General features: G+C 35.2%; 1 protein-coding gene and 1 long non-coding RNA gene across 6 annotated transcripts in view; one reads left to right on the forward strand and one right to left on the reverse strand.

Moving 5' to 3' along the window:
• The window catches only part of LOC147913243 (uncharacterized), a 162,388-nt gene that overhangs the window by 45,750 nt on the left and 91,786 nt on the right, over positions 1–24,852 (forward strand). For 2 of the 5 annotated variants that reach the window (XR_015548976.1, XR_015548978.1), the window contains exon 2: positions 24,141–24,217. The exons of the other annotated variants lie outside the window; for them this stretch is intronic. This is a non-coding gene — a long non-coding RNA (uncharacterized LOC147913243). The remainder of the gene's footprint in view (positions 1–24,140; positions 24,218–24,852) is intronic. 5 annotated transcript variants of the gene reach the window in all.
• LOC101403738 (olfactory receptor 13D1-like) lies at positions 14,778–15,716 on the reverse strand. The gene has a single exon (XM_004423289.1). The coding sequence runs from the start codon at positions 15,714–15,716 to the stop codon at positions 14,778–14,780; it is 939 nt and encodes a 312-aa protein (XP_004423346.1).

Here is a 24,852-nt window from a genome sequence, read left to right on the forward strand (position 1 = left end):
GATATGTGGGATCTAACTGCTTTGGACTTGGAACCAAATAATTGTTTTTTAAAGCTGTTTGAAAATTAAATGTGAACAACTTCTGAGTCAAAAACCATTGATAAAGGTAGAGCTGTATTTTTTCCTGTGTCCCATTGGCTTTCAATCCATGAAGTCTGTTGCTGCTCCAAGAGGAATCTGTTATTAGGGAATCCTGGATCTACCTTTTAGATGGTTTTTACGTTTGATTTTTATCTGGGATTTATATTTCTTTTCTCCATTATGGTAAACTTTACCCTTTAAAAAACTTACCTTTATCATTTTATTTCTTCTTGATCTGAATTTTACACTTCAAATTTTCATGTTAGATTTTTACATTTATTTTAATATTACATCTTTTTTCTTTACTTGCTATCATATTAGCTTCAGAATATTTTATTTCAAATTTTATGTAGTTTAGCTTATGTTTCTTTCAGAATTTTAGAGAACTTTAAGATATTAGTTTACTTGGTTTTATTCTTTTATATCTGTTTGATTACCTTTTTAATGCTAATTAAAATCCCACATTATTTGTTAATTTTTATTTAGATCTTAAAATATTCTTGATTTTCTATTTTAGCCTTGAATTTTTTTTTAATCTTATGTTTACTTTTAACTGTAAGGTAGATATGCATTTTCCTCCTTATAGTTAAGGAAGTGAGGCAGCAGGGAGGGTTATATAGAACACCACACCACAAAGGGAAGTTGAATGGCTCCTTTATTTCACTGCCGTTCTGCTTCTATCTCTGTCTCCTTGTATCAATCTTTTAGCTCTGTTAGTAATTATTTTCTGTGAATGTTCCCAAGATTTATTGAACCACAAGTTAATCCTTCCAAGTTCCTTATCTAACTTAAAATGACAACAACAACAAAAAAGACCTAACTGATTTCTGATTTCCTCTTGGAATGGTGTACTTTCTCAAACTGTATGAGGGATAAAATGTTTTAAGACGTAGTTTCTCCAATATAATATAAAGCTGTTAGACTTGGATAAACTGAGACAAAATTTGTCTCAAACCAGAAGCTGTCAGGATACCCAAGGAGGTCATGAAAGATTTGATTGACAAACCACAGTAGAGGTTTTTGTATCCAGGTTCACAGCCTACTTTTATATCAAATATATTTATTTCCAAGATGAAGTTCTTGGGAATTTCTTTTCTTGAAAGGTCATATATATTATTTTTTGTGTTTTTCCTTTGCATTACTTTCCTTCATTGTAATGGTCAATGAGAAGCTGGCTAGAACTCAGTTTATCCATAATAAGATTTAAAAAAAATGGCATCAAAGTTGTTTCACTGATTCACAGTTTTGTGACCTTGTTGGATTCACTACTGGTTATTCTACACCTTCCCAGAAAGTGGAACCACTATATTGCAGATTGGCCCTTCTTTGGGAAATACTTAGGAAATAGAGAGACCAGCAATTTTTAACCTTTAGTTGACTTTCTTAGGAGAGAACAGTGTGCCATGCAGAGGGAGATAGAATACCTGAAGGGTGACTGAATGGGAGTCTTTAGAGACTCTTGGTTCTAGATTACTCCTGATCATCTCCTGTTCTGGACCACTATTTAGGCTTCATTGCTGGTCGTTTCTGCCTGTTCTTCAGTGTCATCAATATTGAGCAGTTCTTTTTCCAGTTTGTTTCATCCCATCCATGGATTTACCTTCCCTTCATTCCCTGAACTACAGCTAGCTCTGGGCTTCTATTTACTAACTAAAGTTTTAAGGAAGATACATATAGGGGAATAGCAATGCAGAAAAGGAACAAAAGAAACCCCTAATTAGACATCAGATCTCACTGTTCCTAACCTCCACCATAAGTTTTCATGAAAATTCCTTATCGTCCAACTCTCTCCTCAGCGCCCCGTCTCCTGTTCTGTTAATAGGGTTCATTGTGCCTCTGATTAGAGTTATATCTTAAAATTATTATCACTCTGAGTCCCAGGGCAGAGATTGTTTTCCCCATCTTCACTTCCTGAATTTAGGTCTGGTCCTTGGAAGTGATCTGGTGTAAGACAAAGCTTAAGTAGTTGCTGTCAGCCAGGGCACTAACAGTACTGTTTTGGGGTGCTAGTAACAAAGTATGATGCCTACTTTTTTGTAAAATATCTTGTGGCTTTGGACCATTGTGGCTATAATGGAAACAACTTTGGAATTGTAACAATATATCTATTTGCTCAAAACTAGTCTAGTTAACACCTGTTGCCCTGGTGTAATTAGTGAGAGTTCTCCCTTTCATCGTCACAAGTGTCCTAGTTTGGATGATCTAACATGTGGTCACCCTAAACAGCAGGGACTATTAGAGGCGGCAGGAGCATCAGATTCCAGGGAAGAGATAGGAACAGCAGATCATAACATTGTGACGGCAGTGTCCTGAGGGGAACAGAGTGAACACACAATATTCAGCACATGGGAGATACTCCCAGGGACTCTTCAAATTAAGTGAGTGGGTCTTTCATTGAGTTTGGAGCTGCTCCCTTTAAAATCATGCTACAAATCAGATTTTAAACTGTCACTGAAAAATTGTGTAATGCCCACTCATAATAATAACTTTATGTGGATCTGTGGACTTTCTTTCAGGCAATAATTTACTAGAATGGTTATTATTTCTGGTATTTCCTTGTTAGGATAATAAACCTTATTATATGTTTATAACAAAATTGTTTGTCCTTTTCTCCTTTATTATGGAGGGATTGGCAACCAACTCATCTAAAATGATATGTGATCATAAAATAACAAGCAAAAAAGTGAGGGTCCAAAAAAAAGCAACTCTGTGTTTTCCCACTGGAACATGTTAGCTTTTTTATCAGAAGATCACTGTTATAGGCTCTGCCTCTTCTGAGATGAGGAGTATATAATGGAAATCTATTTTTAGCTTTTAAACCTTGGCTTATTACTCATCTTTAAAATTAAATATTAAAATATAATGGAGTAATATTGACAGGCAAATAGGAACAATTTCAAATACTTCCCTATTCACCAGCATTGCTAGGATTCATCAATTCTCTTAAGGTAAAATTGCCCAATGGTAGTACATTTGCACACAGATTTTCTTTTGTTCTATTTATTTGCGATCGCATTGCTTAAAGACATTTCTCTATAAGACGTCTTTGATATTCTTCTTGCTAATGGCCTTTTAAGGCCACGATAGACTTGCCTATTATTTAAAAGCTAAATAACTTGGAATCTTCAAAAATGAGATGTCATTTGTGATTCCACAAATTCTGAGGTAGATTGAAAAAGTCAAGATGTGTCTGCCATGACTCTGAAAAGACTGACATTAAAACCACACCTTCCACTCTCCTCTAGACTGGGGAAATGAGTTTCCGGAATCTATATAAACCTGGGACAAAACGTACTTATTTAATATGATCTTGAGTTACCACATCCATGAAATATTTTGAGTTCTGAAGGATAATAAGTTCCTCAAGTTTCTATGAATGGGCTATTAACTGCCTTCTTTAGGTTACCCTGAAGCTCTGCAGAAACTATGCCCTGCATACAGAATGGATGCTGAGGAAAGATCAAGTAAAGTTACAAGTAAACTAATAGTTTTTCTTGCTGAATTTTTCCTTGAGTCATAAACAGCATTACTCTGGATAGGTGTAGATTTGTGTCTACTGCCTGCCTGATACCCATGGAAAATATTGGTCTGAAACATAAAATTTGTCAAGCATTTAGCTGCTGTTAAATTTTGGTAGATTTTGGTAGAATTTAATAAAATAATAGATCTATACTTATTGAAGATCACAGGTGTGCTCACTTTTGAATATTTGGATCCAGTTAGAAGGGATGTCAGCCTATTATTAATAACACTGATTCAATTAGTGTAGACCAGAGCAGTTTCTCATCTTCTCTGGAAATAAAGAGTTTTATCCTCAGGTACGTTTTTATCACCATAAGTTTTTAAACAAGCTGTATGATATGTGAGGGCCCATTAACTGGACCCCAGGCAGAAAGTAGCTTGGGACATAAAATCTTCAGGACAATTGACTGTGGTCTGTGCTAAAATATGTGAAGCTGTCTACTGAGGTCTTAGGCGTGTAATTCTGTCGCCAACTAACTGCCCAAGTATCTCAAAGAGGCTTCAAATATGCTTAACTGTTTCTCAAAGTTTTTTTTTAGTTATGTTAAGAGATGCAATTACCAACCGCCCTGAATCAGTCCAAACCCCACCGCAAGAGCAGTGTTTGCACAGACAGCTGAGAAGTGCCCAAAAGTTACCTTTGCTTCATTTTAGTATTAAGATCTGTGCCCCAGCAGAGGCTTGAGCCTTATTAGCATAACATGCAAGGTATGTGAAAGCATGTTTTCAAAGTATTCCTGGACAAGCTTATACCCACCTCTACAGGTGATGACAAAACTTCTCTTTTGACTGTTCACTCTCCAACTGAAATAAAAGGCACCTGCTTTGCCTTGCTTAGGGAGCCACAGATTTGGAAGTGATTCCCTGTGGTCTCCTTTGAGACCTTTGATTTCAGCTCACCAAGAAGCGACCCCACATTGGTTCAGTAACAATTCTATCTCAGAATTGCTCACATTGCAGATCTATTGGCCTGATCAGATCTACCCAGATACTCTATTATAATGATGTTTTTCACAATTCACTTTGAAATTTGCTTTATGTTCACTAGACATCAGATAGTGACCAGGTGTTTTTTACTTATTTTTCTTTTCTCCATTTTGTCTCACTAAAATAATTAGAAATATGTTTTATAGGATTCCTGGGAGCTCATTGATACCTGGTACTAAGAAAATGGACTTTACATTTGCTCTAATATTTTGGAGCTATAAACATTTTATGTTTTCTGCAATCTTCTTCTTTGTTTTACAAAGGGAATCTTAATTTTTAAGGCACACAAAATCTACTTTTAAATAGTCCATAGCCATTTTAGCCAACAATAAATTTATCAAATAAAACTCTCCCATTTTACCTTATTTTTTTCTCAGTTCCTGAATACGCCACTGTAATAGTAAATATTGATGAGGTCTGCAACAACTATACCCAGGGGTAAAAATTTCTTCCTAATCTGGAATGTCTATCTTAAGCAGAATAGGGTAGCAAAGGGGGGAAACTGTACTCGAAAGTAGTAGGTTTGCAGAGCATTAAGCTCGAAGTGATCTTCCTTTCACAATAGATCATGTATTGGGTCCCCAAAAGATATTTGATTCAATTCAAATATATTTTCTGGTTTCTAATGTTTTCTTATCACTCTTCCAGGCACACATGATACATTGGTGAACATAGGCAAACATTCTTGCCCTCATAGGGCTTACACTCTAGTCAGGCAGACAGATAAAAAATGTAAAATAAAGTTAACAGTATTGAACATCTAAGTGGAGGAGCTAATTGTCCCACTAAGAAAACTAAAAAAGCTAGATAGTATAAATTTTTAAAAAATGAATTAGATTGCTTCTGAGGAAGTCAGTATATGAGGATAAGATTCTTATGAGAAAGGAAGCTCATTTAAGCGAGCCATACATTCTGTGCTCCTCTTTTTTTCCTCTTGGGTCATTTGCTGATTCTTCATTCTTGCCTGTTGACAGGCTAGAAACTGGGCAGAGGGATGCTGCTAAGAGGCAGAAAAGTGAGAATAGATTTTGGCAATCTAACAGGTTAGGGAAGAAAATACTTGGACTTTGGGCCTGTGAAGACATCCCATTCTGAACTGAAGGGAGGCCAATGTTCTGAGTTGAAGGGAGCTGCAGAAAAGTGATCCCAACAGTTGTCATTGGTTCTCCACATGAGGCATTTGCTGATTCTTAAGCTGCTCAGAGTAAGAGGCCTAGAAATTGAGCTAAAAGGGATGAAACACATTAGGTGAGGTTTCAGCAACCCATGAAGGAGAAAGCTCCCTCATATAAACTCCAGGATCTTGCTTCAGACTTTAGGCATGTAAATCTAAAAAAGGAGATGAACCAGATTTTGGCTAAACTGGCTAAAGTTGGCTAAAATTCCAACTCTAAATTATCTCAATCCCTCTTTGATATAAGGCAATCTCCCCTACTCCAGGTTTCTATCAGAGGATAAAGTGAATTCTCTTTGTATAAATAATACATCATCCAGAGATTCTGCATTTTTTCATATACAATATCTGACATTTAATAAAAACAGTACCAGGCATACTAAGATACATGATCAAGAGATAAAAATATACAATTGGAAGACCCTCAGGTGATCCAAATACAGGAGTTATCACACACAGATTTTAAAATAACTGATGTTAACATGTCCCTCAACATACATAACAAGACGAGGAGTTCACTGGAGAATTGGAAATTGTGTTTTAAAAAAATCAAGCAGAAACTATGGAGCTGAAAAATATAACTGGAATTAGGAACTAAATAGGTAAATTTAACCACAGATTCGACAATGTTGAAGAAAGGCTTAGCAAACTGAAATATAGATCAGTAGGAAGTATCCAAACTAGCATATGGAGGAGAAAAAGGAAGGAAAATACAGAAAAGACTGTAAGAGCTATATGGGACATGTTGGAAAAATCTAAACTGTACAACTGAACACTCAGAGAGAGAGGAGAAAGGAAATGAAGTAGAAGAGCAAATGGCTAATACTGGATGATTTTCTCAAACTTATGAAAAACATCATGCTGCAAACTCAAGGAGATCTACAATATCAAGGAAGGTAAGTGAAAAGAAAGCCACATTTAAGAACCTTATTGTAAAATTCAGAAACCAACAATAAAGGTAAATATAAAAAGCAGTCAAAGGAAAATACAAAGACATTTCATCAAGGAAGCAGCAAGGAAACTTAGAGGTAACTTCTTAACAAAAACAACGTATACTAGAATATAAAGAACAGCATTTCTAAAGTGTTGAAAGAAAATAATTACCAACCAATAATTATATACTCAGTGAAAATATCCTTCAAAAGTGAAAACATTTCCAGACCCCTTCTTCCAAATCCTCCTCCGTGTGCATGCGCGCACACACACACACACACCATTCGTCTCTAGCAGAATTGCCTTGAAAGAAATTCTAAAGGGATAACTACTCAGGTGGAAAGACAATGAGCTCAGATAGAAACAAATAGTAGGAACAATAAGCATGTGGATGGATGAATATATGGGTCAATATAAATGATTATCAGTTGTAAAAAACAGCAATCATAATGTTTTCAGCTTCTAAGTTATATGTAGAATTAAAAATTATAATATCAATAACACCAAAACTGGGAGAAGTTAAGTGGAGTTAAAGGTTTAGCATTTTCTAGGAAGTAATAAAAGTGTATATATATTATTATAACCTTATAGTCAGGGATATATATTTTTACCTCTAAGGTTAGCATTGCCTCAAAGAAGTGAAAAAAAAAAATAAATGAAGCAAAAGTGACAAATTGCTCCCAGGAAAGAAAGAAAGGAGAGACAAATGATAACAACATTTAGGAATAGAAAACAAAAAGTAAAATGTTGGATAAAAACTCATATATATCAGTATTTATAATAAAGTAAAAGATGACAAGAATGCATGCTGTCATCACTTACATTCAATATTATACTGGAATTCATAATCAGTGTAAGTAATGACAAATGATATAAAAGAGAAAGAAAAAATTTGTCATTATTTACAAATGACATTGTATACATAGAAAATCCAAATGGTCTACAAACTATTAGAATTAATAAGTGAATTTAGCAAGATTGCTGGCTACAAATTTAGCTTAGAAAAATCATTAATATCAATAACAAAAAAGTAGAAAATGGAATGTAAAACACAAACAATTTATAGTAGCACCAACAACATAAAAATATATGATAAAATCTAATATGTTCAAGACATTTATACAGGAAAAACCAATACAACATTATTGAGAGAAATTAAAGAAGCCCTAAATAAATAGAAGGCTGTATCTTCCTAATAGATTAGAAGATTCAATAATATAGAGATGTCATATCTCTCTAAATTGACATGTAGGTTCAAGGCAATTCCAATCAAAATTCTAGCAGGTATATTGTGAAAATTGATAAGCATTTGCTATAGGGTGTTTCAGTGAAACTACTGTTACCCTTTTGTATTGTGCATTTCCCTAACACCTGGTTCCTTAAATCCAAAGGTATAAGTAAACCTGTTAGCACTCATAAAGAAAAGACACGGTATCTACATTAGAGAATTTATAATACCCCAAATGCACTAAATCGGTATAAAATATTGAAATATATGAATATACCTTATTATACAAATCACAATATACAAGGAATTAAAAAATGTATACTCAGCAACTTTTTTTTTTTTTTTAATTTTTTGTTTATTGCAGTAACATTGGTTTATAACATTGTAAAAATTTCAGGTGTACATCATTGTACTTCTATTTCTGCATGGACTACATCATGTTCACCACCAAAATACTAATTACAACCCATCACCACACACATGTACCGAATTACCCCTTTCACCCTCCTCCCTCCCCCCTTCCCCTCTGGTAACCACCAATCCAATCTCTGTCCCTATGTGTTTGTTTATTGTTGTTATTATCTACTACTTAATGAAGGAAATCATACGGTATTTGACCTTCTCCCTCTGACTTATTTCACTTTGCATTATACCCTCAATGTCCATCCATGTTGTCACAAATGGCTGGATTTCGTCGTTTCTTATGGCTGAGTAGTATTCCATTGTGTATATATACCACAGCTTCTTTATCCATTCGTCCCTTGATGGGCACTTAGGTTGCTTCCAAGTCTTGGCTATCGTGAATAAGGCTGCAATGAACACAGGGGTGCATGTACCTTTGCAAATTGGTGTTTTCAAGTTCTTTGTACACCGAAAACTATAAAACATTTCTGAAAGAAATTGAAGAAGACACAAAGAAATGGAAAGATATTCAGCAACTTTCATAGTGTTTGTATATCCCCTCTGGACCAGACAACTAAATGTGAGGTAAATGTGTAAAACTTATTTGCACTTTATCATAGAGTTGTCCCCAGAGTCAATAGAATTGTTGTGATGGCTTGGACCCCGGTTGAGGGTTGCCCATTGGTGTAGAAGAAATAGACAGAAGATGTACTGCGATTAACTTTAGGGCATGTGAGAAAATCATACTAAAGATTTATCTAGTCTGTCCAAAGGATGACAACATCAAGACAGTTTGGGGTCAATGGATTGACCAATCATTATCCAATGATAATCCTTGTAAGCAATGATCTATGCCCATTGCGAGAGTAATAAAAGGGTGAAAGAATGGAGGTGATAGAAAGAAGGAGAGTGTACATAAGTAACAGCTAACAGTGATTAGATTTAAGGCAATTATTAATTCCAACCAGTCATATTCACTATTCTACCCTCATTCAGAGATTTCACCTTCACTGCCTGCATAAGGGCAGGGTGAATCTGATCTATGGATGAGAAGGTAGAAAGTATTCAAGACTCACAAGCCTGTTTTTCTATACAGAGCCTTCCTAAGTCAAGTTTATATTCCTCTTAAAATTTTCTGTTATCTGACCTTGGGTTTATTATCTCCAAGTGGGTACTTTTCTGCAACTGACTAAAACAAATATGTAAAAGCTTATGATGGTGCCTTCACCTTGTGAAGACCTCTTAAGGCTTTTGATAGGATCATAGGCATTAGCGTTGTGGTTTGCTCTGCCTGATTTGAGTCAACTGCAGTAGCACACACACTAGATCACCACGGATCTCTCATTCTTTTGTGGCCTATGACTAGTCTTTTTTATATTTTATAATTGGTCATTTTAATAAATTAATAACAGGATGGGGCTAGAATTACTTATTATTTTTTAAATACAATGAAAAGGAGACGTTGGAAGTCAAGGTTAATGGTATATTCCATATAAGAAATAATAAATAACTTTTTAAAGTCAAGACATAGAATGCCCCTATATTAAAGAAGTAATACAGACATATCATGACAAATAAAAAAGTTTGTGAACAAAGTGAGGAGCAATGTTCAGATGGTAATGGATATTAATTAAAAAAATCCTGTTCATTATCTTTTCCACTGAACCCTCATTAGCACAATAAAATAAAATATATAACAGCCGGGTTCTCAATTAAAATCACAAAACATATTATTCTACCTGAAGTGCTATATACTCCTCTTGAAAAAAGAGAAATTTGTGGAAATTTGAAGGAAACAAATTGTGGAAAAATTTACAATGTCAATACTGGTCAATTTAGTTATTGCTGCAACAGGAGTGGTGATGTGGTATTGTGGAAAATCATGGGCTTTACAACCAAAGAACTCAGGATTGAATTTCTACTCTTCCATTTCTTAGCTGTGTGAGCTTGAAAAAACTGAATTTGACCTCTCTGTGCTTTGGTTACTTCATTTGGAAGATGGATACAGAAATGTCTACATCAGGAGGTTGTTGTGACAATCAAATGAGAAAATAAATTCAAACCCAGCAACCAATTGCTACTAATTTTTATCAAAAGCAGGAGAAGGGAGAGATCCTTTTAGGCCTATTGATTAGCATTCATTTAACAGATGAAGGTGAAATGGTTTGAGGGTGCCAAGCTATTGTCAAGAATCATGTATTACTGAGCTTTATTCTGTAGAAAATGGACAGTCAGTGAAGATTTTCTCACACTCCTTTGACGTGATCAGGTCAAGCTCTTAGGTTAGAAAGACTGGTCTTATGACAGAATGCAGGATTGATTGAGAATGGGAGAGATGACTTAGAGGTCCATTGCAACAGTGCCCATAGAGGCAATGAAGACTTAGAGAGCAATGGGATGAAGAAGATAGGATGAATATGGGAATTACAGGGTTGTAGGATTGGATTTGAGGATCTCTCAAATATGGGCAGAGAGTCATCAAAGATGATTCCATTGGCATAAGTAAAGAACTTACAATGCAGCCGTTGATTGGATGAGAGGAGAAGCTTAGGATGATGACTTCACATAGATAAGGATGTAAGTTGATTGACTGGTGGCTATGCATTCTTGGTCAGACTTCCAGTTGAAGACAGACTAGTGAAGTCCAGGAGAGAAATCAGGACTAAAGCTATACACTGGGAAATCTTTTGCACAGAGAAGGAAATTGAGCCCTAGGTGTGGATGATGTTGTCTAGGGAGGAGTTTAGGACAAATGTCTATAGAATGGTTGGCTATGTTTCCCTATAATTGGTCTGAGCTGTGGTATTAAGGGAAAGAAGAGTACACTTGGGATCTGGAGTAAGGAATTCTAATTTGGATTTTCTGTACAAGCTTAGTGATCTTAGGCAATTTCTTAAATTCCAGTCTAATTTCCTCTTCTCTGAAATAGGAATAATTTATTTGTTTACAATAATTATTTTAATTATAATAATTGTTTTCTGTTCTTGTTTGCTAATTCTAGAAGACTTGTCAATCAGCTTGGGTGATGGGCTTATCATTTTGATACAGTCCGTTTTTGATCTTTTTTCTAGCTAGACTCTAGCGTCAGTTATTTGAATTTACCTGTTATTTCAAATATATTGAGCAACATTTATTAGTGTTTTACAAGGCTAGGCCTATCACCCTGGCAGTACTTAGGGATAGAACATAAGGTACCCCAAGATCTCTCTCTCTCTGTCTCTCTTTCTCTCTCTCTCTTCCAGCTTTACTCCACAGCCACCCACACTAGAATATACTAAAAAAATTGCTTTTCTGGAAAACAGATAGGTAGGGAGGATTTTCATTTTTGCTTCTGACCAAGATGGAATAACACGGATCAGATTTGCCTTTCTAACTGAAACAATAAAAATAAAACAGAACACATACATGAAAAACTAATTTTAAGGTATTGGACATCAAGCAACATGGGACAGTGATCCCTGAGAGATGAGAAACGAATGAAATGAGCCCTATAATTTTCCCCGCTTACTTCCTTGAGTGAGTTTCCAGGTAATAAGATAGGGAGAGGGAACACATGTGGAGTCTCCCTGAGTTTAGAGGATGGATTTGAGAAGCCAGGGAGAGCAAGGAAGCTAGTTTTCAAGAACAAAATACCAGAGAGGAGGAAGCTAGAGAAAAGAGCTCTGGCGATCTAAGAGGATGCCCCTGAGTCTTCAACTGAGTCCTGATCAGTGCAGCTGTGTGAGGAATCTAACTGGGTCTGGGAAAGAATCACCCAAGTGGATTAAAGGAATCATATTCAGAGCTCATACAAGGCTGGGAATAAAATTAACGCATCTTATACCTTAAAAACATCACGTACAACTTGAATATGTACAATTTTTATTTGTTAATCATTCTTCAATAAACCTGAAAAAAAAGAAAGTAGATTAAAAAAAGAGACATAGAAATAATACTGATAGAATTACTAGACAAGTTGTTAAAAATTATTGTCACTATATTCCATAGAGTTAAGAAGGCAGAGAAAAATTCAACCATGTCATCTGAGATATAGAAGATTAAATTTAGAGTGATACAAAATATTTCAAAAAGACAAAATCTAAGGTCTAGAAATAAAGAATACATCTAAATGAATATATCCACTGTACTTTGGATGGAATTAAAATAATTGGACACTGCAGAAGGAAAGATTGGTGATCTTGAAATCAGAGCAATAGTAACTCTTCAAAATGAAACACAGAGAGAAAAAGTAAAAAATGAACAGACCATTAATTGCTGTGAGACAACTTTAAGTGGTCTGATATACTTGTAATTGGAGTCTGAAAAGGAGAAAGCATTGGCAGAATAATATTTAAAGAAAGAATGGATGGAAATATACGTTTCCCCCTTTCCATATTTGTAGCTCCTTCTCTGACAGTGAGAAACCTGGCTCTCATATCTAAGGTGTTTCCTTATTATTGGTTTTATCCCCTGTATGTAATGGATCTCCCATTTCCTTTACTTCACATTACCCCCTATCACCCCGCTGTCCCCACACTAACATCCCTTTAAGTTACTTGAGATCTGACACTTCAGTCAAGGCCGTCCCACTTCCAGGATGCCAGCTTCAGCCTGATCAGGTGCTGACACACTTGACAATCTTCCCCTCCTCAGGTGTGCCCTTCTCACTCCATTCAGGTCCTTCTTCAGGGACTCACTCGACACCCCTCTCAGGCTTAGACGGCCACGATCTGAATCACTCCACTGTGGATGTCTTCCTAACCTATTCAGGCTTTGACAAATCACGCCCAGCTACCTGCCCCACTCCTTTCCATAGCAGCCCGACATTTTCCTTACCCTGCTTGTGTTCTAATATGTTCTGCCAGGTGCCTTGCTTTGCACGTAATCCTCAACCAGGTGCTGGCATCCACACCCCTCTCTTGTGTGTATGCCCCTTTCATCCTGCTCGGGCTCTGACAACCTGAGCTGAGCCATTCCCTGTGTGGACGTCCTCTTCATTCTGCTTGTCTTCTGACAACATGAACTGGGCCTCCCTTCCACATTGACGTGTCACTACTCTGATCAGGCTCCAAAACATCACGCTGGTGAGAACAAGCAAGGGTGCCCTCCTGAGTGCTACTGGCTTATTAAAATCTTTGCTGTGTGGCCCTTCTGCATAAGTGATCTCCTGGTCCAATTCAGGCTATGACAATGTATCAGGCCACTCAACTATATATCATACAAATGTATATGATATGATATTATGCAAAAAAATGCAACTATATAGAATTACACACTAGCAATTTCAAGGGGATTTTTTTAAAGGAAAATATTAAAAATGAGACTATTGCTTCTGAAAGAGTGAAATTGTCAGTCTTCTTTAAGAAGGATTTATACAATTGATATATTTTTCTCAGCAATTGCTTATTAGAGAATAAAATATAGTGATATGATTTTTGTCTTATCCAGCTCCAATGACCTCTTCAGTATATTTTATTCAATCTTTAATCTGCCCTTATTTTTCCATACATTTAAAAGTAGCTGTTATTTTACAAAAGCTTTTAGGTTTGTCATTTGGTGTATGAAATAATACATAAATTCAAGTTCTCTTGTCTCTCTTTCTTATATCAAGTACTTGGACTATATTTTACTATCCTTTTAAAATTTTAAGTAATTAATTAATTCAACAGATAATTACTGCCTACTGTTTTTAATTAATTTAACATTACTTCAGGCAGAGAACAGTGAGTTCTGCCATTGGGAGATTTCAGAAGCTAACAAATGATTATAGTATCAAAGGTAAATTGCTATAATGGAGGTAAAGTTCAAGGCAGTATGGAGGAGGGAAGAATTAACTCTGGGTAAATTTGGAATGATTTGCATAAGATATAACACTTGAATTGTCTTCAATGAGATTAGTAGTATGTCATCGTAGAAGGAGAAATGTGCTGATGGGGAGGAAGTGGCATACACTATTGTTCTTAGGTGTGAAAGACCGTGATATAATTGCATAACTACATAGTGAACGGAGCACAGCATGTGCAAAGGGGGTGGGAGAAGCTTGGAGAGGGGAAGAAGAAGGGGAAATATGTACCTGAAAAATTAGGTTAGGGCCAGATCAAGTCCCTGGGTATAAAAAAGAAATCAATAATAAACAAACAGAAAAACATGAATTCTAACAGTTTTCTCTAAAAGGGGACTGAAAAATAAATGTTAAGTAGACATATGCACTGGATCTTCTTGGAAAAGCTTAATTTCATTTTTTTCTTGTTCTAAAAGTTTACTCTCATTTCTTAGACCAGCTGTCCCTACATTTTTATAACAGTCATTTTCATAAAAAGATAAAGTTAGGTTATCATCTTGAAATTTCCTTCCAACTCTTAAATTCTGTGATTATACGTATGCATTTATTTCTTTTGTTCTCTTTATGTTAAAAACCGTTGCCTCCAATATATGAGCTTATTTTGTACATGAATTCAAAGATGAAGTTTCTCATCCTTTCCTCCAGAACCAGTGTCTACTCATCAACTTTCTCATAGCTCCATGCACCTCCGCATTCCTCAGGCTATAGATGATAGGATTGAGCATGGGTGTGACTACTCCATAGAACAGGGCGATCAGTTTGTCAAAGGCAGAGTCTTTGGACTTTGCCTTCATATACATGAAGAGAATTGTTCCATAAAACACAGTCACCACTGTTATGTGGGCTGAGCAGGTGGAAAAGGCCTTTTTTCTTCCTTCTGCTGAATTGATTTTTAGTACAGTAGAAAGGATGAAAATGTAGGAGATACAAATCAACAGTAATGGAGAAAATAAAAATATTACATTGCCTAACATTATAGTAATCTCATTCAAGGAAATATCTGTGCAAGCCAGCTTGACAAAGGCCAATATTTCACAAACAAAATGATTAATGACATTTTTTCCACAGAAGGGCAACCGTACTGCAAGAATAGTTTCTGTCAATGAGTTGAGAGAGCCCAATCCCCAGGAGAGAGCTGCCATCTGAACACAAAGTGCCTTCCTCATGATGAAGGGGTATCTCAGAGGCTTGCAGATGGCCACGTAACGGTCATATGCCATGACTGCTAGGAGCACACACTCTGTGGACCCCATCGTGTAGGAGATAGACATCTGAGCAACACATCTAGTGAAGGAGATGGTTTTTTTCTTGGATAGGAAGTGTATCAGCACTGAGGGAATAAAGGAGGATGTGTAACAAATGTCTAGGAAAGATAGATTACCAAGGAAGAAGTACATGGGCGTGTGGAGGCGGGAATCCAGGAGAGTTAGGATGATCAAGGTGCTGTTCCCCAGGAGGATCACCAAGTACATCACCAAACACATCACAAAAAGGAGTTTTTCAGCTCTTGGGTACTCAGAAAGTCCCTGCAGAATGAACTCAATCTCAGTCCAATTGGTCCTTTCCATTTACTTTGGAATAATTTCCATTACCTGGAGTAATTCAGAAGAGTAACTGCGTGTGAGTTTAAGGAGGCTGTACAGTATTATCATATGAATAAAGAGATCACTGGAGTAGGAGGGACAACAAGTATGTCAGCCCTACCTGGACTGGTGGTCACAGCTGTGAGTTTAGTTTTTTGAATTCCTCTTGTAGCTCATGAGGCAGGGGATTGAAGTCAGATAATAAGTACATTGGTAGCTTATTAAAATACAGGCTTCTGTATTCTATTTCCTGAGATACAATGCACAAGGCAGGGAAGAACTATTTGCATTTTTAAAAAGCATCTTTTATTTCCAATTCAGGTGACCCACAGACCCCACTTTGAATATCACTATTTAGGAGGGAGAGTGCTTAATCTGTTTAAAAAAATCTATTTATTTGATATTATGCCAATCATTAACAATATCATTGGTTTAGGGTTTTATAATTTACAAATATGTTCATACATATTACTACTTTTATAATCTCTATAATTCTCTGAGGAAAATGAATTTCATAGATGTAAATTATATATAAAAACACTTTTTGTGAGCGAGCTTCTATTCAAATGTGCTTTTTATGACTTTAGATCTCTTATTTTTAACTACACTCTTATTGCTCTCCCAAAATTATGCATGTTGTCTAAGGAGTGGGAATCAGGCACTTTTTTAAAATAATGCACTCCAGGTGATCCTAATGCGCACCTGAGGAGGAGAACCACCTGTCTTGTGGAGTGCTTCCAAATTTTGGTATACAGATGAATCACATGGGGAATCTTTGTAGAATATTCTGAGTCAGTGGGTCTGAGGTGGGTTGTAAGATCTGCATTTATTACCATGGTTGCAGATGCTGCTGATGTTGTTTGTCTACAGAACACACATAAGTAGCAGGGCCTTTTAGACTGTCTCTCCAACACCATTGGAGAGTGCCATTGGTGCTTCAATGGTGTGTAGGATTGTGATTGAATAGTAGACAATGTAAAACTGAACATTCTGGTGAGACTTGGAGGTGAGATTTCTGTCAAAAAGTATTGCAATCAGTTTTTTGTTCTTTAGATTTTTAGACATACAAGCAACCAAATGGCAAACAGAAGAGCCTGCCTTTTATTTCTGTCCATATGAAATTCATTCCTTTTCTAATTGCTGAATTTGCAATTAGAGTCAATATTTTCCAAAAAGGAAATGTGAGGTCAGCTCAGGCATCTGAGTTGTGCACCAAAGAGCATGGAGGAAATGACTTTATTTTGAAAAAATTTACAGAGTAAATATTAATAGATGATTTTCTTCTTTATAGTAAATTTATCAAAGAGTATAATTTTGAAAACACCTCTTCATCTTTGAGGTAGTCTACCTAGCTTTAAAAATATTCCTAGAGGAAAAAATAATTGATCCAATGGATGAGTTTCCAATTAGTGTTTTCAAACAATGGCTGTGTTTCGGTATAGGATTTGCCATTACTCTCTGTGATAGTCATTTGCCAACAGGTTATGCTGCTTTCTATGAAAACTCCAGTTTAAGATGGTGAGACAATTTAATCACTATAATAGAATTTTTATATATCTACTGGCAATGGAAAGGAGGACTCTTTTCCATTTTAAGCTGCACCCTACTTTGTAGGCATACTTTCCAAAGAGAGTAGAAAGGGTTGGGTAGGCCAGGATACACTTCTATTTGGTGTTAAGATTGAAATTTGATTCACTGTATGGGCATATATTAACCTACTCCATCTGGGAATAAAATTCTGGTAGAGGCTTTGAAGGAGCATCAGTTGTCTAGGATCTGTACTGAAGGTTTTGCAGGGATGATGTGAATCAGGTCAAATGCCCTCTCTTTCCTTTTCTAGAAATCTCCTAAAAGTTGATTCCTATTTGGAAATTACTTGCAGAAAATAATTATGATGTACATTTCATACCCTAACAGCCCCAAGATAGTTGCTGTAAAAAAAATTTGACTTGTAAATATTTATAAGAGAAAGGAGCAATCCACATTAATGCTTTCAAGGGGCAGGGGGGAAAGAAAATGGACAGTGTAGAGGAAATTATTTTCATTACTTTTGCAATGCTGGTGTAACTTTTAAGAAGCAATCAACGAACACTCTGTTAAATAGTATCGTGCCTGGAATTTTTTCTCCATTTACGTTTACGTCCCTAAAATGGATTCCAAAAATCTGAGAACGATGGAATGAAGATTTTTGAGATTCTTGATAGTTTCTAACATTTCTAATAAATCACTTTCCATGGGATCTGTATATTGGATAACTCCATTTTTACTAGGTCTTTGCCATTATTGGATATTATCTTTTAAAACAGTTTTTCATTCTTGGATAATGCTAGGGAAATTGTTAAATAATCACAGTACACTCATTTGATGGGCCATTATGCACCTATTAATATGGCATTTGTGAGAAATTTATGTTAACACGAAAATGATGTTTAAAGTAAGTTAAAATGATTAAGTGAAAACAGAAGCAAAACAACAGTTAGAGCACTGTTTGCAAAACAAAAACCAAAACAGGAAAACATGGACAGAATGGAAAGAAATATCCAGAACATTAACCATTATCTTAGAGACATTTTTTCTACTTTTCCGAATTACCCAAATTCTAAAATAAATATGTGTAAAGGAAAAAATATAATAAAAAAAGAGAAAACCCCTGAAGCAGGTGTCCAATTATGTTAGGAAGATTAACTCAGAGTAAAAAATGTTTAAACACTTTAAATAGTGCAGCGATTGTCTTAGGTGTGTAGAGACTACACAGTGAGGCTCAGTTGTACTGGTGTGCCCTGTCCATAGGAACCCACTATTTCTGGTGGACCTAGAACACTTACTATCCCTATTCTCATAATCTTCTAGGTCACAATGTTTATTGTTTTTAGGAGGTACACCAAGATAAAGAACTTGAGTTCTTGACTTAATCATATGATCTCAAAAGAGATTGCAGACCATTGATGCCTAGAACAGAATTGTCACCAGACGATGAAGTTCTTGTTTGTAAAGGCTCTGAACTGGCCTGGATCCTAGCCATCCTCTAATTCCTGTCTTCCAACCCCTGGTCTTTTATAAGAAATAACCACTCAGTGGTTCAGTGCTCTGGGACTTTGTCTGGGCAGTTTTCATATTGTAACAGACCTGAGGAAAGTTTGTGACTTTTTTATCCAAGCCAGAGGTCAAGCCCTCTAACTTCCTATAAGTTTTTTGTCTTGTGTTTTATTAACTTAGCTACTTGAAGATCTAATATTTAAAGTACTAAGATTTTTCAATGAAAAACGCATAGCATTGTACTCTAAATTCTCACTAGATGAAATAATCTTGTTATCCTCTCCAGCTCTTCTAAAAAGATCAATTAAGACAATTAATATTGCGCAAAGATTAATGGACTTGTGAACTCTCAATTGATAGATTTTATGAACTCTAATCTTCAATTAATATACCACGAAGAAAGATGTATTATTTTAGCCCACTAGGAGAAGAGTAATTGACAACGTGCGTGGTCCTGGTATCCCAGTATGTATTAGATACTTGATATTATTTTTACCATTTAATATTTAAAATAACCCAAATATTATGAAATTTTTACCTATAGGTAAATTAATTTGAGATTTCAAAGGTTAAGTACAATTTTCAATATCTTATAGTTGGTAAATACCAGAACTATGATTTAAAACCTTATCTGTATGATCCCCAAGCCTCCGTTTTTACCACTATTATACAATGTATGATTATTTGTAAAATTTTTATAAAACCAGAACTTAATATGATACACATAAGTTTCATCAAGGATCCAAATGATAAATATATACATAAAAATATATTTACCTCTTTTGAAAAAATTGAAGACATTGATTGTCTTCCACTTCTGAAGACATTATCCACAATAATGAATTTAAATGATAAATATGCCCCAAATTCCTTTTCGGTGTGGTCTGGGGAATTAAGGTCTAGGTCAATGTTATTTGACTTATTAGATAAATGAGAATATTTTTTCCTCCCCCCTGGCTGCCTGGGGCTCAGACTAACACTCAGCTATAATTACTTTTGCCCTCTGTTACATATTTTTTGTTTCTAATCCGATTTTTAGCATAAACACCTTTAATTAGGTTTCCTCAAACCCTTATTGGGCACAGTTTATGTTTGAATAATATACAATCGCAATGAGCTTTTCTTCAAGATAATTTTTGCTTAAGAGGTTAGTGAAAACCAGATACTTAAACACAGTAGCCTTTAGCCTATCATTTATAAGGGTCTCTTGCATTGCAAACAACTTTCTCTGCCTTTCTAGTCTTTTTCATGGACTACTTTAGAATTAAAAAAATTAAAGAATGTCCTTGTCTTTGTGATGATGCCTGGGTTTTTGTATTTTTTTCTTTACATATATATACATATTTTCAAATTCCCTACAGCAATGATCACCTGAACTCAAAAATTTTATATTTATTGATAGGATGTTTTTCTTTTGAAATAATTTTAATAAAAATTCTCTTTCTCATACCTCTTGACTGGGTTTTAAAATCCTCCACAGCATTCCATTCTATTAAGTAATAGAAAAATTCCTAGGAATTTGAATTTCATTTGCATTTTTCAGATGAGACCAGAAGATTCCCAATTTGAAAGATGGTTGTTCCTCCTTCCTATAAAGAAATATGAGAAAGAATAGCTGCAATCAGAGAATTTGTCTGTACATAAATATTCTTAAAAGAGTGTCAAGGAAATAAAATGTATTAAAAATAATGATCAATGATGCAACACTAGTTTCCCGTGATTTGTCATAAAGTTGACATTTACTCCAGAGAGACTCAGCTTTTTTTGGAAGTCCACTTAGCACTCATATTTACAAACTTCTTCAGTCCCTAAGGTTGTGAGTCAGAGACTTAGGATTCTCTAGAGATAAAGTCCCTTACTTGTGCACATTCTGAAGACCCAATTATCTTGACTTAATGAAAACTTTCCCCAGCCATACATTTCTTGGAGTATTACTTGAATATGTCTGACTAGATGGCCTCAGTATAAGTTGGGGCTGGAATCGGAGTATGTCCAAAAGTTCTCAGAAATGTTAAACTTCACCCAAGAATTTGTTTTTCTTTTTATTCCATAAATAATACTAGACCAATCCTAATAGAATCCTACATAAGTCATTCCACCTCTTTATCTTTCATATTTTTGTTAATTCTTTACCACACACACACAATTTTTGTTTATACCAGTGTAATTGTAGTACAGATAAATTTTAATTAGTATTTGCCACTTTGTATCAATATTTTCTATGATTTTTCATAGTTTTTGTAATATTCCCTTTTAATATTTGAAGACTGTTTCATTAAGTGCAATTACATAATCTAGCGTACAATTTTAATATTATTGGATATTTTAATTTGTTTCTAATTTTTTGAAATTTTGATATAATGACCATTGATATCTATGCATCAGGCTATCTAATCTGCTTTTCCTTCTACTGGAAATAATTTAAGGTAAATCTCTAGAGGGAGAACCACAAAAAGAAAGGATGTGAATGGAGAATTCTTAGTACACATGCAAAATTACTTTTATCAAACTTAACACTTTACACTGCTACTGAAGTATTTGCACAGACCATTTTTTATATATTTTCTAGAACTTGAGAAGGTGTTTATTCTTTCATATTTGCATAAAATATTACTTTGTTTTAGTTTTTCTTTTCTATTGTTGGTAGTTAGATTAAACATTTCCTCTATGTTTATTTATTACTTTTATTTTCTCTTTTCTTGCCCGTCCACATCCTTTGCTTAGCTATCTCTTGGTATTTTGATAGTTTTCCTCTTAATTTGTGTGAACTCTTAGTAGATTAACACTTTGCTCTTCAAATTTTCTGCAAGTATTTTTCCAACTTGTGGTTTTCCTTCTTGTTTTTGATATGCTTTTTAAATTTTCATTGAGGTAAGATTTTCATATGCTTCCTGAAAAAAATATGAATGAAATTTTTTTCTATGACTTGATTTTCTTTGTTTCATCTGTATGATAACTATGTGGTTATATGTCTGAGAAATGGAACAGACTGATATTTTAACAATATCAACTAATTTTTCCGAAATACTTTATTAAAAATGTGTCACACACTTTCCCCTCTTAGTCATTCACCAAGTATTTATTGAGCACTTGTTATGGGACAGGCATTATGGTCAACATGGAGATGAACTTGGACATTATAGAAAAGTATAAGTTCAAAAATTTTGAAGATAGACATGAGAAGCATTATAATATAGGTCATAAAATTTTTACCTTTATCTGTAATTTATATCTTCTTATGCTTAACACTAGATCATAAGCAGTTTTTCACATATCATCAAGTACTCAGGGAACATATGTTTTTAATGGCTATATAGTATTCTATTACATGAATGTTTCAAGACTTAGTCAATCTATTCTCAAATAATGGGCATTGACCTTGCTTTCATTTCTGCTTACTACTATAAACAATGTAACAATAATAATTATAATGTATTCTTTTGGGGAATGCTTATATTTTATTTATTTTTGGAAGAATCTCAATCACTTTAATAATGAATTATCAAATGAATTATGAAAGTGGGGGTAAAGATAATTAAATGTGTACTCTTATACAAGCATACCAGTGAAATAGTCAAATTCTAAATGATTGAATCTATAAGCTAGAGATTATCTTAAAATTAATCTAGTTCTAACACTTATGAGATAACAGAAACATATCTACAATATGGTTAATGTTTACCTTACTTCTGCCCACAAACCCACTGATGGTTAGAGCATTTTATGAGGCCTCATAGGTTACTTTCAGACAATTCTCATTATTGGAAAGTTCTTTACGTTTGACTATATATATAACTCTGTATGCAACTCTCATCTTTCTGTGTGGAACAACAAAAAATAAGTATGTACTCCTCTTTTTTGTGACAACTTTTCAAGCATTTACAGATTGCTGTTTCTGAGTCTTTCTTGTACCAGGCTGCAAGTCTTTCTTCCTTCACACATTCCCCATGTGTTTTGCTAAAACAATTAAGAACATGTATTGTGAAGAGAGTATTTTAGGATTGTGAGCTTCTTTGTTGTAGATTAGGATCTCTCTTTTGCATTATGTTTCTGGTCACTGATTTTGCCTGACTCTACAGGAGCAAGGCATTCTCTGTCATTTTGGAGGCAGAAGAGTGAGATGGTTGAGAACATTGGATTCTAGAGTTAGACAGCCCAGCTTTGTCAAACACTGCCTCTACGACCTCAGTGAAGTCACTGCACTTCTCTAAAACTCAGGTTCCATGTCTGTAAAATGAAGAAATTAAAAATTCCTATCTGATGTTGTTAGTCTGAGAATTAATGAGCCATTGCATTTGAAGAATTTAATGTAGTTATGGATGCACAGTAGGTACTCAATAAAAGTGCTTGCCACTCTACTTACATTGATGATTTCAAATATGCATCTTGCTATTATAAAAAAAGAATGGCTTTGGAGTTGGATACACGTGTGTTAGAACCGCAGCTTCCTGACTTGTAACTTGGTGACCTTGAGTCAGCTATTTAAGTTATAAAATCAGTATTATCACTACCTTGTAGGGCGATGTGTTACAGAGTACTTATCGTGGTTCTTAGTATTTAATAGGCGCTTTATAAACGACAACATTATTATATTTGATTGCAAATCAATGAATCTGAGTCTAGTTTGCCTGCTGCTGATGCTACAAATAATCACTTGCAGTCGGTTTTGGTAAATTAAACAGACATGTAATCATTCTGCCTCAATATGAAGCTATACAAATCAATAGAAAGAGTATCAAAATGAATCACTGCCACCAAAGAATGGACTCTATTCCTTGATGAGTTGGCAAAAATATGAATTGAAGGTAAGAGAAAAAATTTTATAACTTATTGAATAAGACTACACAAAATCTTGACAAGTTATTTAAGATAATTTCCTCTAAATTAGAGAAGGCTCCTTTTTCTTGATAAGTGTATTCAAGTCAGTTTAACTCTACAGGCACACTGACAGACCAAAAAGCCATGGGAGGCACAAAGATGAGTAATGCCCAGCTCTGACAAGTCATGAGAGATCGCATTTCTGCACTAGCTTCCTAACTGGTCTCTCAGCTTCACTCTTGCCGTCCTTCAATATTTTCTCCAGACAGCAGCATGGTGGATCTTAAAAAGTGATACAGATCAAACCACTACTGTGCTTGTAGCCTAATATGTCATTCCAGCGGGGTTTCTGTTCTGATTTGTTCTTGCCTATGCCTCACTCGTAGGTATTTTTTTAAGCATCATCCCTTGTCAGGGCCTAGTTTCACATGCATACTAGACGGAAATAGCCACAACTTGATATCTGGTGAGGACTATCTTCTGGACAGTAAAGTTTGTCTTAAGATGAGAGAAGATGCTGCAGTCTAACTACATGTTCTCTATTTTCATGTGCAGCACAGTTTCCTAAAAAATGAAGTGGAAAATATTTGCAAGAAGCAGAGCTCATACTTTCATTTGCAGCCAGGGCTAAGGTACCACATTTTACTTTTCCTGGAGCTTTGTGTGGAGTGGGGGTGGGTGAAGAGCAGGGTATGACAGGAACAGAGGAGTTTGAATGTCAGCATGACCCGATACTCTTCTCACTGCAGATGCCTGTGTCCAATGCTACCAGATACCAAAGGGACAGATGCTGATAAATTTTTAGTTGTGATGAGTGCTAGATAATGTGAAAAATGACATATTTATTTGTGACTTTCAAGTATGAGTTCTCTAAGATTACATTACAAATTTAAGCAATCATGAAAAATCCCCAACAAAAGATCAAGTAGTTTGAATAATTCAGTGCCCTTACTGACACGTGTTATATTCAGTACAAATATACTCTCAATGGATCCCCTCATGGATATCTGAGCATATAGACACTGTTAGAAACCTTGGGCATCCACATATTAAATTTTCTGTAATAGATACTCACATATCTAGATGGAGATGAACAAATAGTTTGTTCATCTGTATCCGCCAAAAGAACCCTCATAGAACAAGTTGCTCTTTGGGAGAGATCATGACTATTCCAGAGTGATTTTGAATCGATGTGATGAACAGTCCTGTTACAAAAGTGTGCTGATTTGTATGATTATTTATTTACAATTCTTTGTTTAATTGACAT

The sequence above is a fragment of the Ceratotherium simum genome, chromosome 29 (genome assembly GCF_057802395.1).
Source record: "Ceratotherium simum simum isolate JZ-2026a chromosome 29, ASM5780239v1, whole genome shotgun sequence".
In the NCBI taxonomy this organism is placed as follows: Eukaryota; Metazoa; Chordata; class Mammalia; order Perissodactyla; family Rhinocerotidae; genus Ceratotherium; species Ceratotherium simum.

Coding starts and splice junctions, on each gene's coding strand:
- LOC101403738 (XM_004423289.1), bottom strand. CDS start 15,716: ATGGAAAGGACCAATTGGACTGAGATTGAGTTCATTCTGCAGGGACTT.